Source organism: Pseudochaenichthys georgianus, chromosome 19 (genome assembly GCF_902827115.2).
Source record: "Pseudochaenichthys georgianus chromosome 19, fPseGeo1.2, whole genome shotgun sequence".
NCBI classification, from domain to species: Eukaryota; Metazoa; Chordata; class Actinopteri; order Perciformes; family Channichthyidae; genus Pseudochaenichthys; species Pseudochaenichthys georgianus.
In genome coordinates this window covers 13990686-14014721 of record NC_047521.1, presented here as the reverse complement: position 1 = coordinate 14014721, position 24036 = coordinate 13990686, and the positions used below count along the sequence as shown (strand labels likewise).

The following is a 24036-nucleotide window of genomic DNA, read 5'->3' as shown; positions in this document are numbered from 1 at the left end:
GCTGTGTTCAGCAAAAAAAGGATTTATTTTCTTGGACATTTCCTCCGTAAAACGTCATTAAATGGTGTGGGTTTACAATCACGTGGTGGATCGACCAACATACATAGATGTCTTTGGAATATCTAAAAAAAATGAGAAAATGCTCTAATTATTGATAAATATTATGCTAATCAATTCACCTCCTAACTGGATTGTTTTTGTAAACTGGAGTTAGGCAACACACACACACACACACACAAACCAAGGATATGGAAATGGGGCATTCAAATCAAATTATTTTGTAATCGTCACCCACATACTCCCTTGCTCAGGAGACCCAATAGGCAAACTGATACCTCTCAAAGTACCACTTTACACTCCGTAATCCAATCTGGGACTTGAACCGGCGACCTTCTGGTTCCCAAACTAAGTCCCATCCATCATCCCTCCCCTCTGCTGTATCAGCAGTGCCTTTTGATGCAACATCAGCCATGTCTCTTCTCATTCACAGAAAACATCTGAGCAGGGGACAGTTGTCTGTCATTCTCTCCAACCTGTTAATGCAGACGTGTTTCAACAAAGAAGTTGTGTTTTTGGATCAGTCACTGTTTTATTTGTCTGTTTAAAAGCAGGATAATAAGGAACTACTGGCACATTTTAATCCAACGGTGTTAAAAGGTGTTGTACTGGCCAAGGAAGCACCCGTGTCATTTTGGAGTGAGTCCGAATCACATCACAGGTCCCCGCTCTCTGAATGTCGTGCTAGTTTTGATCTTGGATACCACGTTTTGTTCTTGACAGACATACAACGATCTATGCTCGGTATATGAGAGAAATGAGATGACCCTGTTTCATAAAATGCAAGCGCCAAACCAGGCACCAGAGTAATTTTCTATCCCTGTGCCTCTGTGATCCCCTGAAGCTGTGCGAGAGAGATTAGCTAAATTCATCTATTTCACAGAGTTTTGTTTTACCCACGGGCCTAAGGGCTGGAGATTACTTGTGAAATTAAACTTTCTTTTTTTTGCATACTTCCCCATGCCAACGATGCCTTTGATGTCAGTTTCAGTGATAACAGTTTGCTATCTTTAACCCAAATCCAATGTCTCTTATCATCATCACCATCATCATCTTTCCTTTCTGGTTATCTCTGTGTCTCTCTCTTCCAATATCTATCATTCCTAATTTTCAGTTTATTGCGTTCAACGTGTAAACATGGTCGAACTGGGGAAATAATAAAGTAATATCATGAATGCACATGAAGTATACAGCATGTGTTCCTGTTTGCTCCTGCCAGCATCTCTGTCTCTTATTTATTCCCCACGCGAGCCGATGTGATCCTGGATGAGAGTTGGCATCGCGCTGATTTTTGTGTGCAAACGCCTGGTTGTCATGGCAACACCTCTCAATGCGAGCATGTCTACCAATCCTTGACTGGTTGTTGTGTACATGTCCAGAACAAAAGGCAATGGATGGGAAAAAAATGGAAAAACACATGGAAAAAAGTACGAGAACCAGTCAAATAAAATTGCAGAAGGCTCGCTGCTCTCTGCCTGTCAAGATGAATTTTTTGGAAGAGCTTTGAAGATTAACTTAAAACAAGCGCACACACACAGTCAGAGGTTTTGTGATATATATTGTGAGAGTGTGTTTTTGTGTGTGTGTGTGTGTGTTGATGCTCTACCCAGAAGCACTTCCTTCAAATCCCATTACACACATCTCCAGCCCCCCCTCCCAAAACATCGAGAGGATCCAGTCCCCACAGCTAAGACAGTTGGTATGGAAACGGATTAGTAAAGCCCCAAGTCTCTCTTTTTTTACGACTCATTACCAGTCGCTACTATTAATGTCAATGCTTCCTCGCTATGGCAGAGAGAACACGGCCGCTAACCCAAATCGCTGCAGGGAAGTAGAGGAATGTGTGAATTGTTTGTTGAGCACAGTGGCAATCATCCTGTTTGCTTGCCCCCTCCTCTGTACTATTTCAATTTCCTCTCCTGGTTTATCTGACTTCCTTCTTCTTGCAATCCCTTTATTGTGCTGCTGTTAGACGCCTTTACTGCCACAGAGAAAACATAATGAAACACCTTGCTTTGCATCTGAAACACACCTCTAGAGATAAAATAACACGAGGGGTTAAAGGGAGCATGGGGTCCCATTCTGACGTTTGGCATTTCACACAAATCCAAAATGAAAAGGCAGTGAAGCATCAACAAAAGCAAAAGGCCACATGTAATGGTAGATTGGGAGGAAAACACACACAGAGAGTTGATTCGACAGAAAAAATATCACAGTTTTTTTGTATCGCTCTGAGAAGCAGAGTCCCTGCAGAGAGCTCTTGCTTCCTGCTCTGCTTTCTCTCATCTCACTGACAGCAGCAGTTCAGAGATGGAGACATCAGGAGGGTGGCGGAGGAAGAGAGGAAACACACTGAGGGTGGAGCACAAAAAGGGGAGAGCACATGATGAAAGGGATGGAGCTAAAAGTCCTTAGAGTCGGTGATGTTACAGCAGCTAATCCTCAACCTGGCTGAATAATCTGGCCTGAGGTGAATCGGTTTTTGAGATGTCTGTGGCCTCAAAACACAATCAGTTGTTCTGTTGGCTATAGACCCTATAAGCAGAACAAGAGAAGAGATAAAAACCTGTGACAAATACTGACATATTTATATAATATTCTATCCCGATTTATTATCAACTACTGAACTATTATTAAATAATTATCAGCTCTGTGAGGCTGTGTTCAGGCACAGCAGCTGTTTGGACCTAAATGCTAATCACAAAATATCAGGGTTACCAACTTTGGGTACCTGGCTGGAGTGAGATTTTGATATCATGGGTTTAATTACACATATGCGCACAAAATGACTGCTATCGTGTCAGCAGCGGGACCTTAGCATATATATAGGATATATACAATATATACAAATACACAATATTGGACACGGACTATAAAGGGCACACAGTTTCATTCACTAATGAAAGTCAAACAAATGTTTGTTTCCACTGTTTTATTGTGTGCCTGTCGCGATAAGCAATTAATTAAATTGACTTATCATACGATAAATAAAAATGGACTCGATACATTTCCATTTACATGATGATGTGACTAGCAGTTTGAAAGGATGTACTTGAATTATTATTATATATTATTATTATGTCAGTGGTCTAAAATGGTCATACAACGGTGCCGACAATATTATCGTTTATCGCAATAATTTCCGGGAAAATGTATCCAACAAAATTAATTATCGTGAGAGGCCTATACATGAAACACACACACACACAAACAAATCTACAGACTTACTCCAAACTGCCAAATATATTAATTAACACACTCTCATAAACTCTTTGACTCTATTTTGGCCTAGTAGAACAATAAGCAGCAAACTTTTACTTTTGATCATTTCTACTGGATCTTAGATCTGCGCATGCGCAATACGGGTCGGCAGTGGCGGCTCCGGAGTATTTGTGTTGGGTAATCTATGGTAGGGCTAACCCGTACAGTGGTGGGGCTCAAGTCAGTATTTGCAATGTAATTACATACACGCTCCCCTTGACAGTCAATCCAAATGGAACTGTATGAAACAAAAAGGCACATTTGTCTTGTAGTAAATAAAAAGGGCGACCTGGAGACAATCCTGCAATTTACCCACAAGTGAAAGAGTTGACATGCTGAAAGCCCAACCCCTGCAGGGGGGTCTGGGGGGATTCTCCCCCAGGAGATCTTTTTAAATACTAACATAAAATACACATTCTGGTACTCTCTTGAGAAGAAGAAAAATAAATAAATCTATTACTACACGACATATTTTTAAAAAATGAATGGCATTTTTGTTTTGTGTTACTTTGTTCTGAAAGCTGAACCTGCTGCTCCTCACAGAGAGAAGAGGGAAGAGGCTGTGAATTACTTTACATTGTGGATAAGGGTGGATAGCCCCCATTGTTCTGTGTCAACATGAAAGACAGCCCACACACCTATCAATCATCAAACCGTGGGGTCTTATTTCATTACGTGTTGATTTCTATCAACACGTAATGTTGTATCGATGTATATAGAGATGTACTACAGTAAAAGTATTCTCCGTCGGGACATCCTGCAACAACACCACGCCGTTATCTTGATTCTGATGAAGACATTATCAAAGATGTTCTATTGAGAAGACGATCACTACGTGACAAAAGTTTTCAAAACCGTTTCTAGTCTTCGGTATTCTTGTTTTGGCGTGAGAATAGTTTGGGCAGCGTGAGAGCGTGAGATTGAGAGTGAAAGCGTGTGTCACACGCCAGATGCGTGAGAGTTGGCAACCCTGAATATTTACAATGACAATGCTAACATTTAGCTGTTGTTTAGCAGGTATAGCATGTATTAGCTTAGCGTGTTAGCATAGTGACATTCGCTTATTAGCTCGAAACACAACGTACAGCTGAGGATGATGGGAAGGTCATTAGGTCTACGTATTATGTTTAACTCTCATTTATGAGATTTAAGACTTTAAGAATAATTGATTAAATAAGAGATCAATGTTTGAGCCAAAATTTGAGATCACCAATTTGAACCTCATGGTGGCACTAAAAGGATATGTGAATACTGAATATATCAGTATGTGTATCGTCCTCTGGCAACCAAGAATGGCTGTACAAAAATGCCATGGCAACCCATTCCATATTATTAAGATATATTTTGGTCTAGACAAAAGTGGTGGACAAACTAACAGACATCCATCGAGTATTGCTGCTAGCTTGGATTAAAAAGCAATAGCCTACAAACACAAATCGGATGTTTCAGCTTCATTGAGTCATTGCCATTGATTACAGTAGCAGTTATGTTAAGTCATCTAAATAAATGTATATCAGAGAACAGTGCACAGTACCTTGTGTTATAAATAGATCTGGAGGAAGGTCTTTGTGTCCTCCTCGGTTAAAGGACACAATGACTGGTACTTTTCCGCGGGCTACTGAGGCTCTTAGGCAGCACACAGAGCAATATGTTTCTCATCTGGGTGTTGCTGAGGACCAATTCAATTAAGTATTTTATTGTTCCATCCACCTAAGGAGTTCACTATAAAACCTGACTAGGTTGCGTTGGTTGTCTGAATATGTGTTCTAATGGATTTTTTGTTGTGGTACATTTTTGAGAAAGTTCATGGAGGCTAAGACAGACAGGATCCCTTTATGCTTGATTTCTGTATTTCAAAATGCATCTTTTGAAATGTACACTTCTATGGACAAACAAAAACATTATGCCTGTGACTGTTTCTTATGATTTTTCTTATAATTATAAAGTTAATACTATGTTATGGTTAACCTTGAAATGTATCTAAATGCTTCAGCATGCCTTGACCATGACATTAAATAATAAGGAGAAAATCCCTGAATCCCCCACCATCATTATCAAGAAAGCTTTTTCAGAAGATCACATGCTTTTGGTCATTAATACAATAAGAGATATATCATTACAAATAGACACCCCTACATACATCTCTGCTAGGCAGCCATCATAAGGATGTTTTTTTGTGAATTAGGGGGAAAAGAACGGTGGGGTGAAGATGTACCCATCATCATCCTCCGGGGTGCAGAGCGGCTTATCATTTATCATTAGCTGGCAGGATGTTACTCAGAGAAAACATCCACCATGAAGAATGCATTCATCTGTCTGTGTCTGATAACAAAACAGAAATCTAAATCTGTGAATCAAAACTCTGTGGACCGTCTGATCATGTTAATATAATAAAACGAATTGTGTCATGTTGTTTTCTTTTGGGTTCAAATGAATAATTTACTGTAAATAAGTGTCTTCTTTGTTTGAATAAAATGAAGACTTTTATGTTGGGAATGTTGAGTTGTACAGGGAATTGAGCCCAATAACACTACACTGCCACCTACTGATGGAAAAACACATCACCATAATGCAGCTTGCAAATTGTATTCATTACAATTGGACTTTTAATGGAAAAGCTTTTAAGAAGATTGTACTTTGGTCTTAGGCAAAACACAAATGGTTGAGTGTTTTTATTTTGCTCCTGAGAGAACAAAATGTCTGAAACACCAACATGAGCAGCAACAAAACATCAACACTGTCTTTGAGTATGCATGCTTAAATTTGGGTTTGTTTAGGATGATTATGGATTGAAGTACTACACTGGACAAGTAAAATATACGTATTTGTATGTGATTTTAGAGCTTTCTTTCTATTTTATATGAATAATGTTGTGAAATTCAGCATTTTCTTTTATTTAAAAGGCAAGGCAAGGCAAGGCAATTCAAAGTGCTTTACAAAAAAAAATGAAAGACATTAAGCATTAAAAAAGAAAAGCTAATAAAATAAACATTAAGGAAAAATCAACCTGATCTCACCAGAATGCGTGACTCCACCACGACTCCTTAACACCGCATTGCGTGGTGGACTCACGAACTTTGTTACATTTACGTGTCGGCACCACGCAAACAACCCCAATGTAAAGTGAATGAGGCTCTTTTGTCGTGGTGCACACACGCATTTCTACAACGTCCATAGAGATCTCTATGGCTCTGGTCCTACAGTGAGCTTTTATTCTATAAAACGTTTTTAAAATCTACTTTATAGCTTGTAGTAACTCGCGGGACGCTTCTTTTATTTTATTTGTATTCATAATAATTTTTATTTTTCGTCAGAATGTATTATGGTGCATTAGTTACGAATTGTTGTTCTCAAAAAACAATGCATTGTGTGTAATACAACTGTGATTTTTATTAAATTAGTTAGTTTTTAAGGAAGGCCAGAGCTTCAGCTGTGTCAAATAGATTGTTCCCTTTAGTTAACGTTTTTTAAAAGCACATTATATTCCGATTTGATCATGTCCCCTTTATTGTATTACGGAGAGCAATGTGAGCATCCATTCCCATTGGATAACGCAGGATTTTACACCGGAAGTAAGTATTCCCCTTACTGTCGATTGATTTTACAGTGATATCTGCATTACTCATCAACTCAAAAACACCAGAGTATCCTTGTTGATTACACAACATTGATTGGTTTAAGTTGTGTGCAATGCTTTTGTAATCTTCCCCTTCGATTCGGAGAAACAAATATTTGTTCAGTTTAGGATGGCCGAAGACACTACACTACCCAGAATCCTCAGCTATTGTTCCGCGTTGCCTCAAGCACTGTGATTGGTTGACCTCCAACTGCATTCCATATAAAAACGTTTCGTAAAAGATAAATCATACTTTATTCAGCAGTGCTTGCTTTACTCTTTGAAAGTCATCACATGAATGCATTGTAAATATTACACATCGGTCGTAGTTCTTTAATTATCTACAGAGATCTGGCCTCAAAATAGACCGGAAACTATTCTTTTACCGTTCTGTTTTAATTTCACAATAAAGTTAGTAGTAATAATTTGTTTTGATATTATTGTTTTTTATTAACTACTCATGTTGATACCATCTTTTCTGTGTTGCTGTGGGGTTTTTCCATCGCTTTTTTGTTACAAATATCAAAACAATAACAGAATATATCCGTCGTAAACTAAACCAGAAACAGCAGTATATTTTATTTTGTTAACACTGTAAACTTGACAGCTTTTTAACCCAAACCACCTACTGGTTAAAGCACGTTATTACACGTTTAGAGTAATATTGAAATCTTGAAAAGGGATGTCCAAAATAGCAATTATATACAGTTTTTAATTAACTATTTGTAGAGAATAACGAGTAATGTATATACTTTATAGGGATCTGCAGATAAATATGTAGTCTTCTCAAGCACCAACAATCATTACATTACATTACATTGCATTTAGCTGACGCTTTTATCCAAAGCGACTTACAATAAGTGCGTTCGACCAACAAAATACAAGCTTGAAGAAAACAGAATCATAAAGTACATCAGGTTTCATAGAGCAAAAACATTTCAAGTGCTACTCAACTGGCTTTAGATAAGCCAGTCCTCCAATCAAATATCTCTCCTGATTGTTGGCACTTGACAATCACCTTCCCTGTATTTTACTCAAGTGTAACTAAAGTCTGCTTTAAGGGTTGTTTATATTTCACATCATTAATCAGAATCTGTAAAGTAACTAAAATAAATGTAGTGGAGTAAAAATACCTGGTTAACCTTAAAGAAAGCCCTCAGGATTATAAAAGACCCCCATCACCCCAGCCACAAACTGTTCTGTCTGCTGCCGTCTGGCACAACAGCCACATTCTAGGAGAGGATGTGGCTGTTGTGGAGGACTACAGTACCTGGGAGTGCACTTATGGGCTGAACTGGAGGATCGCTGACGCTGTGTACAAGAAGGGGATGAGCAGACTCTATTTTCTGAGGAAGCTGAGATCCTTCCACGTGTGCAGCAAGATGCTGGAGATCTTCTAGTCTGTTGTGGCCAGTGCACTCTTCTTTGCTGCGGTCTGCTGGGGGGGGGGGGGCAGCATCAGAGCCGGTGACACCAGCAGGATCAATAAACTGATCAGGAAAGCTGGGTCTGTCATCGGCATCAAGCTGGACCCCTTTGAAGCTGTGGTGGAGAGGAGGACACTGAACAGGCTGTTGTCCATCATGGATAACCCCACCCATCCTCTCCACTTGCAGCTGGACAGACAACGGAGCTCCTTCTCCAACAGACTGCTGCAGCTCCGCTGTCACAAGGACCCATACAGGAACACATTCCTGCCCACTGCCATAACTCTGTACAATAAATCACCTCTGGCTGGAAGAGAACTCTCTGCTCCATAGTTTCTCTAATACAACCTCGCTGTACATTGTACACATATATAATCTGTTCAATATTTGATATTCCATATTCCATTGTCATATATTTTTGAATATGTATATTTGCATATATAATATCTACATGTATATTTTCTATTTCAACATGTATATTTTCTATTTTCTTTTTTTTCTATTCTTGTTTATTTGTGGTTTTGTTTTATTGTAAAATTCCTTGTCTTTTATGCTGCTGCAACAAAAACAATGTCCCAAATTGGGATCAATAAAGTACCATCTTATCTTATCTTATTTTATCTTACATCCGGACTAAAACCACCAGACTCAGGGACAGTTTCATCCCACAGGCCATAAGACTATTAAACACCTGAACTTTAAAATAACATCCATAGCAATCATTAATCTGGCTGCTACTTAGAAATGATTTGTCTAATATATCATATTCCAATCCCTTGTATAGACTCTTATTGCACTATTTCACTTTTTACTATTTTTCTTTTTGTATTGACTTGCACTATTTTTTCTGTGTATCTGTTTTATTGTGTTGCACTGTTGGAGGAGCCTGTGACCTAAGGGGGGGAGGAGACGTTCGATTCCTGTTTTGAATAGTGTGCCGTCGATGGGTTTCATTCCATTTCAAAATGCTGTCTGTCGCTCAGCGTAAGCTTCGCGCACTGCCACTCCAACATCCAATCACAGAGCTTGAGGACAAATCACGGGGTTTGTCAAGCAAAGCACATGGTCTAGTCCCAAACGATAGCTGAGGATTCTGGGTAGTGTAGTGTCTTCGGCCATCCTAAACTGAACACATATTTGTTTCTCCGAATCGAAGGGGGAAATTACAAAAGCATTGTACACAATTTAAACCAATCAATGTTGTGTAATCAACAAGGATAATCTGGTGTTTTTTAGTTGATGAGTAGTGCAGATAGCACTGTAAAATCAATCGACAGTTAGGGGAATACTTACTTCCGGGTGTAAAATCCTCCATTATCCAATGGGAATGGACGCACACATTGCTCTCCGTAATACAATAAAGGGGACATGATCAAATAGGAATATAATGTTCTTTTAAAAAACGTTAACTAGGGAACAATCTATTGGACACAGCTGAAGCTCTGGCCTTCCTTAAAAACTAACTAATTTAATAAAAATCACAGTTGTATTACACACAATGCACTGTTTTTTGAGAACAAAAAATCGTAAATAATGCACCATAATACATTCTGTCGAAAAATAAAAATTATTATGAATACAAATAAAATAAAAGAAGCCTCCCGCGAGTTACTACAAGCTATAAAGTAGATTTTAAAAACGTTTTATAGAATAAAAGCTCACTGCGGGACGTTGTAGAAATGCGTGTGTGCACCACGACAAAAGAGCCTCATTCACTTTACATTGGGGTTGTTTGCGTGGTGCCGACACATAAATGTAACAAAGTTCGTGACTCCACCACGCAATGTGGTGTTAAGGAGTCGTGGTGGAGTCACGCATTCTGGTAAGATCAGGTTGGGAAAAATACATGGATAAAAGTTACAGTGCAGTCTAAAATATGAATAGTTCAATTAAACATTACAAGAAAAAGTACATGGATAAAAGTTACAGTGCAGTTTAAGATATGAATAGTTCAATTAAAAGCAGCGACAAAAAGAAAAGTCTTCAGCCTGGATTTAAAAGTAGTAAGACAGCGGACCTGCAGGTTTCTGGGAGTTTGTTCCAGATATTTGGAACATAATAATAACTAAACGCTGCTTCTCCATGTTTAGTTCTGACTCTGGGGACAGAAAGCTGACCAGTCCCTGAAGACCTGAGAGATCTGGATGGTTCATCATTTAGCAGGAGGTCAGTAATGTATTTTGGGCCTAAACCATTCAGTGCTTTATGTTTATAAAAGCAGCAGTATTTTGAAATCTATTCTTTGACACACAGGAAGCCAGTGTAAAGACTTCAGAACAGGAGTGATGTGATCCACTTTCTTAGTGTTAGTGAGGACTCGAGCAGCGGCGTTCTGAATCAGCTGCAGCTTTCTAATAGATTTTTTAGTGAGACCTGTGAAGACACCATTGCAGTAGTCCAGTCTACTGAAGATAAAGGCATGGACAAGTTTTTCCAAATCCTGCTGTGACATTAGTCTTTTAATCCTAGATATATTCTTTAGGTGATAGTAGGCTGATTTAGTAACTGTTTTAATGTGACTGTTGAAACTCAGGTCAGAGTCCATGACTACACCTAGATTTATGGCTTTATCTGTTGGTTTGAACATTGCAGACTGAAGCTCAGCGCTAACTTTTAAACGTTCTGCCTTGGCTCCAAAAACCATTACCTCAGTTTTATCTTTGTTTAATTGGAGAAAGTTCTGACACATCCAGTCATTGATTTGTTCACTTACTCAGTGTTTGAATTGGAGCATAGTCTCCTGGTGAAATTGTTACGTACATTTGTTACATCTAATTTATGTTTCAAGTGCTTCTGTGTCATGTGACCCAATGATTTCAAATCAATGCAGCATTGTAATTCCAAGTATGACACCTGTTGTTGTTATATTTTAGTACAAATGTACTTCATAGTAGTATGAAGTACTTTATTAACATATTTATTAACCAATCATTATTATGTTTTTTTTAGTAAAGAGTCTTCTAAAAGGTGCTCAATGCTGTGAGAAAATGTTCTTAATTTAAACTGAACTTGTGAAGTAAATACAAAATATAAGCTGCTGATTTTCTTCCTCAAAATATCCATATTTCTGTGTTTTGATAAAAAATATTCCTCTCTAGAAAGTGGACTAGGGTATAATCCAATTAAGAGTATGTTCATTTTTTCGACTGTAGTAACAATATCTGGTATTGATACTTTTGATACTTTAAGTGTATTTTGAAGATAATAGTTATGTTATTTAGCTTTAAAGGTGGGGTAGGTAAGTTTCAGAAACCGGCTCGAGATACACTTTTTGTTATATTCCATGGAATGCTCTTAACATCCCGCTAGCAATCAATATCTTAAGTGCTTTGACAAAAAATCCATAACAAAATTTCATCTGTAGACTGTAGACGCCGTAATACTGTAAAAAGTACAACCAATCCGTTGGATGGCCTGTCAGCCTTCCATCGGGGCACAAACTTATCTCGTGCCCTCATTGGTCATGTGCGTGTTCATGTGTGTTGGAGGAGGGGCTCTATAAGGAAGTGGCAGATTTTCTCCGGTTGTGTATTTTCAAATTCTAGCGATCTCGAGCCGGTTTCTCAAATGTACCTACCCCACCTTTAATGTTTTTGTCACAGGGACTGTGGGCTGTGGTTTCTAAGGGAGGAACCAAACCATAGGAGCAGGTGTAACGGTCAATTAACCGATAAACACGTCTACACCGGAAATGACACCCTATATCTTCAAAATAAGAGCTCAGAATTCAACTTAGTGGGGGAAAAACCAAGAAGTTCTGTGATATTATTTTAAGCTTAGTCTGAGGCTTCGTATTATTTGAGTATTTTCAAATGTTGTTATGACGAAAATGTTTTAGCTATTAAATGTTGCTTTTGATTTGCTTGTATTTTTCTAAACACTAATTTAGTAAGATGCATATTATTAATTGTGTTTATAGTTACCAGTTAGGCCTATACTCTTCATGACAGTAGGCCTATGTGACAAAAATCAGGTTGGCTAATTATTGAGTGTTTAAAATACATGCCTGCTATGACTTGACATACAGTATGTCAAGTCATAGCAGGCATATATTTTTATTTTGTTACCCATTGTATTTTCATATCAGGTTTTATAACGTTTTTCCATTTTTACCAGGAGAACCACTCTTAAATCTGAGGCCTGGTGTTAAAAATATCCTGGTGAGCACTGAAGTGTTTATTAAACTTTTCTTTGTCAACTAGGAGCACATGGTGGGGAAAACAACACTTATATGAATTTCTAAATCACCACCAACATACCTTTTCCTGCTACCAGCCATAGCTACCAGCAGGTGGGGCTTGGTCCACAATGACCAGTCGGCTCTCACCTGTCAAAAAGATGCATTGACTGCTTTTATTTTGAAGTGTAAACCGGAAACGGGTTTACAACGCAGCAGCAGCAGCAGCAGCAAGAGAGGTCTGTCTGTCCGTCCGGAGATGAGCGCACACCGGTGCCGGTTGCAGGCGTGCAGACAGCGGCAGGAAGGACTCGGACTACACCGTTTATCACCGTTTGTGAAACTCTGCCTCTGCAATGTTTGAAAAGCGGATTCATCCTCAAACTGTGTGATTTAGACCGTGAAGATGTTGACAGACATGATTGTGGAGCAAGAATTTGAGATCAAGGAGGAGGAACCGTGGTACGACAAGCAAGACCTTGAACATGGTACAATTTCCTTTCAGTCTTTGTCTGTGAACACTATTGAAACAGAATAATCCTTACATATTACTATATTTGTTTGCACAAATATGGATATCAAAGCTATTATGTATACAGATGTACCTTAATTAAACTCACTATTAAGCCCTGCAGGTGCACAGGATGTTAATTGTGATTTTCTGAACGAATAACCTCTAAAATTTCCAGTCAGGGTTTTTTAGTATAAAATCTGTTTTAATAGCAATTAAGCACCTTGACAGACTGCAGGAAAAGGCAGGAGTCAGCAGGACATTCACATATGCGGCAAAGTAAAAAAAGGTCTGTCTGAATTGAAGAAGTGCCTTAGACTTAGACCATTCCCTCCTTTTCATTATTTTGCACTGAAGCTGATGAATTTGTTTGTGTGATATTCCCTTACATCATAATTGGGTAATCTTTACTACGGGATTATTTAATTAAATAATTAAAAAGGAGGTTAGGGTAATAGTGTGGGTCAGGTAAAGATTAGTTGTTTAAGAATAAAAACAAAAAAACCTGAGTATTCACTTCTTTAAAAAGTGGGTAACTGGTCTCCTGCTAACAACAACACATCCTCACAAAGCTGCCTGTACGTGAAGTCCTCATGTCTCCATCGGGGACTGATTTGACATAGGTGTATTTGTATAAAAGCGTCCCTGATGGTTCCTCTCTGTCCCTCCTGCAGACCTGCAGCTGGCAGCCGAGCTGGGGAAGAGTCTCCTGGAGAGGAACAGGGAGCTGGAGCAGGGGCTGCAGCAGATGTACTCCACCAACCAGGAGCAGCTGCAGGAGATTGAGGTAAAGAGACGCATGTCACCCGTCTAACCTGTGGGACTCAGCCAACCCCTCATGAAAAGTGTTCATGATTTGTGTGCAATATAGCATTCAATCCTAATGGTAATATCCTGGTCAAAATATATGAAATTGTACAATCACAAATCGATGTTGCATCACAAAGGCCTCAAAGAAAAAAATGACATGCTGCTGTACAAGGGCTTGATTGTGAATGAGGAGGAAGAGGACATATTTGTTTCCATCCATTTCTTTTCAGGCTGCTAAACCTAAAGGACAGAGGTTTACTTGGGTTTGTGTATGCAGCTTGAGTGAATGACCTGCAAAACTATTTATAAGACTGCGTAAAATACACATAATGGAATTTAGGAAATATAACAGGAAGGGGCAAAAGGCCACAGGCTAAACCCATACACATGCACTCAATTTAAGGAGAAATTCTAAGATAATTTAGAAAAGACAAATCAAATAATATTGAGCTGTTTATATTTAAATATAATCTTCCTAAAAAGATGCTGGAACTTGTCCTCAATTAAAGATAATTTAGTAAAACAAATCTTTGTAGCCAAGTTTAAATTGAGTATAATAACAAAATGTATCAGTTATCAGGTCTTTATAAAGGGACTAATAGGCGACAATCGAGTTAATGTATTATGCAAGAATTTAAGTGACTTTTTGTTATGGATTATTGTTATGCAACGCACAATGACCTATTTAATTAGAATGTATTATTTGCGTTACAATAGACCTTTATTTAAATGAAGAAAGAAATGTGTGCATATGTGTTTTGTTGTTGAAGAACAAAGCTTGAATCCTGTCCATCTCTCTGAAAAAAAAGAATGATAAGGAAGGTGCGTGCAGGATTTCCAGTAAATCCTTAGCCTAGGTTTTTCTTTGAAACTGAAATTACAGAAATTCGATATTTAGCTTTTTACAGATTTTCCTGATTTAAGGCAGAGTTTTAATTTCCTTGAGTGAGGTCTGTGTGACACTAAATCCTTCTCTGTCTCTGCTCACACTCACAGCTAATCTCTTAAGACCTGTGCTGGATACTCGTGACGTCAAATGTTTGATTCTAGATCACTACATGCAATTATTTAACTACTTGAACTAAAATACGTCAAATAGAGCCACGTAAAATAATCTTTAAAAAATATATCTGTTTAACTTTACCATACTGTACATGTGTGTTATTCATTGACTGTCTATGCGTGTGCAGTCTGACTCTGAGCTGTGAAGTAGAGGCTGGTTTTTCTGTGTGTTTACTTTCAGTACGCAGATGAAGGAAGGTTCAAAGTGTCCTTGCTGCCACAGCCGATAAGACAACTTGTTCTTAAGGAAAATGTGACTTTATAGAGCAACTGATTAGGAGACATACTAATTAGTTGCGTTACTGTGATTCTCTTTAGTCAGCACTTTTATTTCTTGTCTGTTATGCTAGTTCAAAAAACAAAATAAGCAGCTTAACATCCAAGTATTATTATTATTATGATTATTATAAAACCATTTCAAAATTGTTCTTAATAATATTAGAGGTTTGTTCACATTAAATATATCACCAATTTAACAATCAGAAACTATTGACTCGGCTGGTAATTCAAAATGATAAAGATATACATTTTCAGTCAAATTGGGCATTAGCAATCGGCCAAAATTAGTTGGGAAAAAATCTGCATGTTACATAAGGACAAACAAATCTAATTCCCTGCAAAACTATCCCTGTTTCTTTCTTGGCTTGTCCTTTTTATTTGTATCTTTTTGTATGTAAAGTCCCAACATTTGTTTTTTGTGTGTGATACATAGTGTCAATGAAGTTAACACACTCTCTCCTCCAGTACCTGACCAAGCAGGTGGACCTCCTCCGTCAGGTCAATGATCAGCACGCCAAAGTGTACGAGCAGCTGGACGTGGCGGCACGAGAGCTGGAGCTCAGCAATCGAAAACTGGTTCAGGACAACAGGGCGTCCCAGCAGAAGATCCAGGGGTGAGACTAAGATGTGGAAAATCTGTTTCAGAAACAATATCCAACAGATTTCCCAAGTTATTATAAAAAAAACAGGGTCTTGAAAGTCTTGAAAGTTTGTAAATTGGTTTATTGTAGTTGAGGTACCTTGAAAGTGCTTGAAGAGTGCGATGTTTACTCTTCAAAAGGTGTAAGCTATGTATCAGATACCTTACATGTCCTAGAAAGACAAATTAAACTTAACTAATGTTAAGAGGAATAGTTTCAGCGAGAACTAAAAAGGTACCATGGGGTACAGGAATCAGTTTTGCTTTCAAGACCCTGGTTTGCAGAGGACACCAAAAAAGTCCTAGAAACACAAGGTACACTTATCTCATGTGCATTTAAAAAAGAGGAATAGTTTCGGCGAAAAGGTACCATGGGGTCAGATTATAATTTTCCGTTTAGCATGAAACACTTGAAATAACTAAAGGATAAGTTAAAAAAGAAAGTAGAAAGAAAGTGAGGTCATAGAAAACTATTTCTGCTAAAGAGTTAGCAATGATTGAGAGTCGGACCTAAACATTTCAGATGTGTGTATCTCACACTGCACTGTAACTTTTATTCATGTATCGTTACTTTTAAATAAGTGTTTTTAAATGCCATTTTATAGTATTTTTCTTAATGTCTTTCATTTTTGTAAAGCACTTTGAATTGCCTTGTGTTGAAAGGTGCTATATAAATAAACCTGCCTTGCCTTGTCTAACATAGCGGTGTTTCCTCTGCAGGCTGGTGGAGACGGTGGAGCAGCTGCAGACGCAGGTGGAGGAGCTGCAGCACCAGGTGGAGACGCTGAAGCTGAGTCCTGCTCAACCTCTGAAGCGTCCGCACAGAGACAAGTGTTCGCCCCGCAGCACGCAGAGTGTGTCCTGCCTGAAGGAGCTGCAAAACACTCTCAGGTGAGGAGACGGATACTGTGTTTACATCATTGGTGCTCAGTTAGTGGACACACTCGGGGAGGTAGTGACAGAAAATCCACTTTAAATCCTTTATTCATCAATCGTTCACCTGTTTGACCCCACTTTGGGCTAAAATACAAGTTTAGTTCTGAGATAATAAGTCGGAAAAGGAAAAGAAATGGAGAACAAAATATTGGTTTACTTATTTGACAAGGAAAAGCCTCATTGGAATTAGTTATCACACTTATTAGCACAATAAGTAACGTTTTAGACGTACAACATATAACAGATGGAGACTAAAATGTTATAAATAAGATTTACCGTTTAAGACATTCATCCAGGCCCGGTTCTACGGGGGTGCATAAGGGTGCACCCTCAGTTGAGTCGTTATGCATCCTCATTTGAAAAATTAAAAGTGGAAGAAGAAGAAGAAGAAGAAGAAGAAGAAGAAGAAGAAGAAGAAGAAGAAGAAGAAGAAGAAGAAGAAGAAGAAGAAGAAGAAGAAGAAGAAGAAGAAGAAGAAGAAGAAGAAGAAGAAGAAGAAGAAGAAGAAGAAGAAGAAGAAGAAGAAGAAGAAGAAGAAGAAGAAGAAGAAGAAGAAGAAGAAGAAGAAGAAGAAGAAGAAATTTGGTCAATTTAAACGGTAGCCTAAGTAACGTTATTATGTCAGGTGTGCGTGACCTGTGCCAACACAGTCTCACTCCCTGAACGTCCAGGAGCGACGCTTGGTCAGGGTCCTATGGCGTGCAGTTGTGACGTGCCGAGTCTCCTCTGAGCGTTCATCATCTGCAAGGTGCTTACACGGCAGTCAATGGTGGACATCAGAAAATGGTTAAAACAACCAGCCCTTATCGCCAGCAGTAACACTGCATCTACTGCAGGTAATAACAGTTCAGATCATGGGGACATTACGTTTCCCGCGGCCACTGTCGTGGACACTAACGCCCTCCCGCTCGACTCGCCGGCTTTGCCCGCCTCGCCCACGGAGGCGGAGGAGCCGTCTTCGTTGCCCCAAACACCGCCACCCCTCGGCGGCCCGCAAGTGCCAGAGGACCTCGGCAAAACAGAGCCTGCCCAGGTATATTTAAAAAAGTACCCAACTCGCCTGTACAGTGGGGTAAGGCGCTCATTTTGCAGCTCATGGTTTCAAAACAGAGATTGGCTGGAATATTCCTGTAAAAAAGATGCCATCTTCTGCTATGCATGTAGACATTTTGGTCTTAAAAGGGGAGTGATTTGTAAAATATCCATAAAGAAAAAGTAAATCTGTGTACAGTTCTGTTTCATATGGGTGTTGAGATGTACCCATAGATCTCTTCATGTTGCTCTCAAAGTGCACCAGATTGATGCTTTTAACTTCAATATTTAAAAAAAAAAGTCTTCCCTGGAGAGCATGCCCCCGGACCCCCCTAGAGGAGGTGAGGACCCCCCTAGAGGGTGTTAAGCCCACTCCCCACTTATAAAAATAGCACTTTACCCCTGCACCCTCTCTAATCTCAGATGCACCCTGAGTCATTTTGTTCTGGAACCGGGCCTGCATTCATCAAGCAAAAATGACAAACATCCGCTGGTTTTAGCAACATCCATGTGAGGATTTGCTACTTCTCTGTTTTATACTAAGTTTAAGCTTAATATATTTGGCCATTTCAAAGGAATATTATTTGGGAAATGCGTCTATTATTATTATTTTAAAAAGATTGAAACCCCTTTCATATGTGCATCCTGAAAATGCTTTAGGAAATAAAAGTGTATTAATGGACACTGTGAAATAGTGTTAGGAAATGATTTGGCTAAAGGGTCTCTTGTTGGTGTATTGAAATAGTCAGCCTTAAAAAATGTTATTTAAATCAAAAAATGATAAATAACCACTATAAGAACTTCTACAGTAACTTATTTCTCGACCTGGTTGAGAACAAATCTATCCTAAATGCATTGTCACTGATCCAGAGGCTCTTTGTAAGCCTCAAGATGGAAGCAGAAAATCCTCCTGGCTTTAGCTCTTCCTCTTTGTGCTAATCTTCCTCGCTGGCAGCCGGCCATGTCTGCCTCGCAGCAGGTCGGAATGTTTTGTGCTGCGTTGTGTGACAGGTGCATTTAGTCTGCCTCTTCAAAACATCCAGGTCAGTCGGAGGTAAATCCCTCTGATAAACAGGACAGGTCTGAACTGGATGAGGTTGGAAGGAAGGAGGTCGAAGTCTTCCCGCTGAACACAGCGTCTCAAGATCTGTGATACTTCAGCTGATTTCTAATCTACTTAGCTCTGCTGATTAGTTCTTGATGACCTGCTTTTATTCCCTCTTTTTGGTTCTAGGTGTTGATTTGATGGCCTTACGTCTCCTGTTTTTGTTGTATTTTTTCCGGTTTTCAGTGCATTGGTATGGTTTATTCTAGCCAAAAATACTGACACATAGTTGTAATTAAAAGACAATTAAAAACACAGATATCCCATTGAATTGGAGCTGAAAATAATCAATTGATAAGACTTTATAAATTTGAATCAACTTCAAAATAGTTTTTGGTTTATTTCTATAATCTATCTAAATAATTTAAATGGAAAGAAAACACATTTCAAGTTAAAGGTACTCGATGTATACTCAAAAAAACAAAAATAAATGTTTCTTTTAATTTATTCAAATACCCAGCACTGTTTGCCAGACATTTACCAAAAACACGACTTTTCTGACCGTTTTTAACGTCCCATAACTAACCCGTTAGTTTGAACCTGACCTTTGTCACATGTCGTTATTGATTCTCCACGGGGCACTTCCTGTCACCTTTCACTTTGTTTTGCCTCATGACTCACGCAAGCGATAGATGAAACACTTAGGTCAGTTGCGAAAGACAAAATAAATTATCAGCCTATAATAGGAAAGGAAATATAAAAACAGCTGACAAAACCGTTTCCACTCAGGGTCAAACTACTTGCCAGCTATGGAGATTTTTATCATATCACCTTTATCTGCAAATTAAGTATATCTGTGGACTCTTAGTTATGTTGAAACTATTTGTGTGGCTGTATGAAGAAATGTAGTTCCTGGAAAGCTTTTGGAATACTGTAGATGTGAATGTCACTGAGTGTTTAAACCATCAGACATTAACGGTAACCTATTATGCAAAATCCACTTCTTCATGTCTCTTATACATAAACAGGTGTCCCCTCTGTGGAAAGAGACTCTGGAAGTTTCAGGAAAACAAAAAATCGCTTACTTTTTGTCCTGATCCATTTATATAAAAACCTGTCTGAAAATGAGCTGATCAGATTTTGGCCACTTTATGATTTATTTTTTTGGCTTGTGTGACCATTAGCCAATCACCAACCAACTTGGTTGGTGATTGGCTAATGGTTGAACCAAGGTAACCCCCCCTTCCCCCCCCACACACCTTATCACCTGGATCTCCTCCTAGAGCACCATTGTGTTCTTTCTAACCAAATATCTCTCAGAGGGGCGTGGGGAGGGGCTCCTTATTTTCATCTAAAGTAACAGATCGAGAATCAGCACTTTTGAAACAGGGCTGAAACAGAGAGGATTATGGTTAATGCTGCAACGATCTGTTTGGTGTTTCAGCCAAACACTTCACAGACATGTTTTGTATATATCTGAGACCTATAATATATTGATGAAAAACAGTACAATAGGGGACCTTTTTAAGGGGTACAAAAACATGGTGAAAATGCCTGTTGTTGTGACTGTCTGTGTCTCTGTGCAGGTACGACTACGACGACCCCTCAGACGGTCTTGAGCCCCCCGACATGTCGTGGCACGAGGAGGAGCAGGTGTCTCTGAGGCAGTCCCTGCGCAGCCTGCAGACTCAGTTCGCCGGCGAGCGCGCACGCAGGGAGCAGTCGGAGCGGGAGGCCGAGCTGCTGGCCGGGGAGAACGCAGCGCTGGAGCATCAGCTGGCAGGGATGGAGGGCTGCAAGGTGTGTGTGAGGAACATATGTTCATCTCTTCACACTTAACACATACACACACAACACGTCTGCAGAACGACGAGTGATTTTTTCAGTCTGGGGTCCTAGTGTTTGGTTTCAAAGTCCCCAATCCTTGAGGAAATAAAATGTATAATACTCTTTAGATCCCGGCACTAGTTATAATTTGAAAAAAGTCAGTACAATTGGGCTGGAATCCTTATCTTACTTTTGATGGCTACTTCAATGTAACTCTACCTGCATTTAATACTATCAGATTAAAGGGTTATTCTGCAATGACGTATCAGGACTATCGTAGAGTTCTTTTGTTAGTTAAGGAGCCAGTGGAGTGGAATATAGAAAACTTTTATCAAGGAACCACAGCGCTTCACTTTACTTTACACCTTACATTTGACGAACCTAATCTTTTACCAAACTTTAAGACTTTAATCTCAGAAATCAGTTTTTTGTTTCTGGATGTTCTCCTCTCCGCTTCGTGTTTCTCTTCTTTTTTATTTTACCTACGATAGCCTAACACAGCCATATCATTCAATATCTTAATTGGAAAATTGCTGCTGCACTTTAACATTTGTGTCACAATGACTCAATCTTAGTCTTTTGAAACAACACGTCATCATCTCTCTTTCCTCTCTCTGTTCCAGACCAGAGTAACCGAGCTGGAGCGTGAGGCGGAGGAGCTCCGTCATCTCTGGAAATCAGATTCCTCTACGAGATCCAGCCGGCCGGACAACATCCACAGCCTGCTGCCCAACTCCATGTTCCTGAACCCGGAGGAGGAGAGCGAGGAGGGGGCCGCTGCAGCCAAGAGCCCCTGGGCGCTGAAGTCCTGGGACAGCGAGCGGCTGGCGAGGACCCCGCAGACCCCCCACAGGGTGAACGACCACGAGTGCTCCTGCGTGCGCCGAGCAGAGGTGGTGAAGTACCGCGGCATCTCGCTGCTCAACGAGGTGGACGCGCAGTACAGTGCCTTGCAGGTGAAGTACGACGAGCTGCTGAGACGCTGCCAACCGGGGCAGCAGGAGGAGGAGGAGGAGGAGGAGGAGGAGGAGGAGGAGGAGGAGGAGGAGGAGGAGGAGGAGGAGGAGGAGGAGGAGGAGGAGGAGGATGGGCAGACGAATCAGTCTGTCCAGACTGCATGTCTTTCTGCTGCTTGTCCCTCTCTCACAGACTTTAAAGATGACTTTAATCAGCCCGAGTACAAGGAACTTTTTAGGGAAATCTTCTCTCGAATTCAAAAAACCAAAGAGGACCTCATTGAGAACAGAGGGAGAGCCTCGGCGGGTGAAGGGCTGCCTAATTTGCATAATTAGCTTAGAATATTTAATGATTTTCTTCCAGATATAGACTCTTAGAGTAGCAAGTGAAGCTAATGAAATCGACACGTGTATGTTTTTGGCCCAGAAGTGGCGGTTGCCATGCAAAGCGGGTGAAGATGAGTGATGCAGGAACAGGAAGGCCAAACGTCACCAGCTCTGTGGCTCATCAGCACACAAACACCAGTGCCTGCCGTCCCCACTGTGCACTCACTCTACCTCACTTTGCGAAAACAAGCTCCAGAGGAAATCGTTTCTGGGTCTTATTTTCATTAACACTTTATTCTACAGGGTCCCATCATTTCTTAAAGTTAGCTAGATGTAAAATCACACACAGGTTCCTGGAAAAGACTTACATATGTTATTCTAAGCTAATTATAGAGAAATTGGAGTGTATATGTATACATATATAACTGATTAATTTGTAGTTTTATTAAATTAATTGATTCGTATATAGCCCATAACAAGTTCTCAAAGAACAATATGACATCAACAAACGACTTTTGTCTAAGGAACAGTCCGATATCCAAAACATATATTAAATTAGCTTGATAGAAGTAGAAAACCAGCAAGTATTAACCTTTCAGGGGCTGTAATCAGTGTCTGTAAACGTTTGTTGCTTAAAGAAGAATCACCAATGCTCTAAAATGTTGCCGATTTATCTTGTTTTGATGAGCTAATTAACCAGTAGTTTCATCTCTAATTTCTATTGCGTATATTTGTATTTGAGATCAGTGAATTCTATTGTTTATTATTTTACACATGGTCTTAAAATAGTGAAGGTGTGAGCCAGACAACTTGATGAGCAGAATTTCACTATAAAATGATGTCGGCTCATTATCACTACATCCAACATTGGCCCTGTTCAGACCCAGCATTAACATGTGACATTGGATACATTATAATAACAAGAACATTCTTTTGAATTATTAACTCGGTTGAACTTGAATATTTCCCATAACTCTCCCAGTGATTAGTCCAACATTAAAGGGCTCTTTTTCAGGAACCTCGTAGAAAATGATCATAAAGATAACAGATCCATTGGATTCAAATGTTGTCGCTGTATCCGCTGTTTGATTGGTTTACTTTGCTCCTGCTTTAAAATGTGAAGTTTTTTTATTTTATCTTTCTTTATAACAAAAAAGAGAGAAAATAACGGTACCTTTCTTGGTGATAGTTTTGCCTGAGAGACCACAGCAAGTTGTTGATTTGGTGAAGGAGTTTATTATATTAGAAGTTGGTGATTCAAGGTCAAATATATAAGGATCTTTTGTAAGGTAACATCTATTTCTTTAAATGATACTTGATACTTGTACAATAGGTTAAGAGACTGTGATTGAATGTATTATTAAAGGGAAGTTCTGAGGTTTACCAAAAGACTAACTCGATGTACTGGACAATGTAACGGCCTCCTAGAATGTTTATCACGGAAACGTGTTTTGATTTAGAGGGGTTTCTCAGCAGCACTGTTCTTTTTTCCTTGTTAAGTTCACACTTTGTATAAAATCACATTGAGATGCACTTCAGAAATTGCACATCATTATTGTTCTTCTGTCACTTTACATGTCTTTCATATGTAGTTATAAACAAGCGTGCTGAATAATCTGCAGTATGTATGTACGATGTGTTTTTACCTGTTTCATGAGTGGACCTCGTGGTTTGTGTCAGAGCCATAAAACATGAAGCAAGCGCCACATCTGTGTCCTTATTACTGCTCTTACTCTGTTGTAAAATATGATAACATGTTACTCAAGAGAGATTGATGAAATCAAACATGATAAGAAATCCACTTGACAATTAGACACACAACAATTAGAGCAAACATTCAAAAATAAGGAAATGTGGTCTAATGTCAGTATTTGAAACCAACTATTTAAACAGAAATACAGATTTGAACAAGGTAAGGCTTTAACCCTTAAATTGTTTCATTAGCCTGGGCGATAGTCATGTGTAAAATGGGTGGAATAACCATTAAATTACGGTGCAATATGGGTCTAATAATGGTATAATGTGGGTGTAACATTATTGTAATGGGGGGCGAGGATGTAATATGGGTGCAAT

General features: G+C 39.3%; 1 protein-coding gene across 1 annotated transcript; it reads left to right on the top strand.

The window, feature by feature from the left end:
• Positions 1-12752: 12752 nt before the first annotated feature.
• On the top strand, positions 12753-23669 carry LOC117464455 (cerebellar degeneration-related protein 2-like). The gene is made up of 6 exons (XM_034106899.2): positions 12753-13026; positions 13724-13836; positions 15666-15814; positions 16561-16731; positions 20440-20653; positions 21304-23669. Exons 1-6 carry the CDS (start codon positions 12945-12947, stop codon positions 21970-21972), a joined length of 1398 nt encoding a protein of 465 aa, XP_033962790.1. The 5' UTR covers positions 12753-12944; the 3' UTR covers positions 21973-23669.
• Positions 23670-24036: the final 367 nt, after the last annotated feature.

Excerpts from the sequence above, each read along its gene's own strand:
- LOC117464455 (XM_034106899.2), top strand. The coding sequence starts at position 12,945 with ATGTTGACAGACATGATTGTGGAGCAAGAATTTGAGATCAAGGAGGAG. Across the intron at positions 15,815-16,560 it reads TCCCAGCAGAAGATCCAGGG|GCTGGTGGAGACGGTGGAGC; the intron begins GTGAGACTAAGA and ends TTTCCTCTGCAG. Across the intron at positions 16,732-20,439 it reads GAGCTGCAAAACACTCTCAG|GTACGACTACGACGACCCCT; the intron begins GTGAGGAGACGG and ends GTCTCTGTGCAG.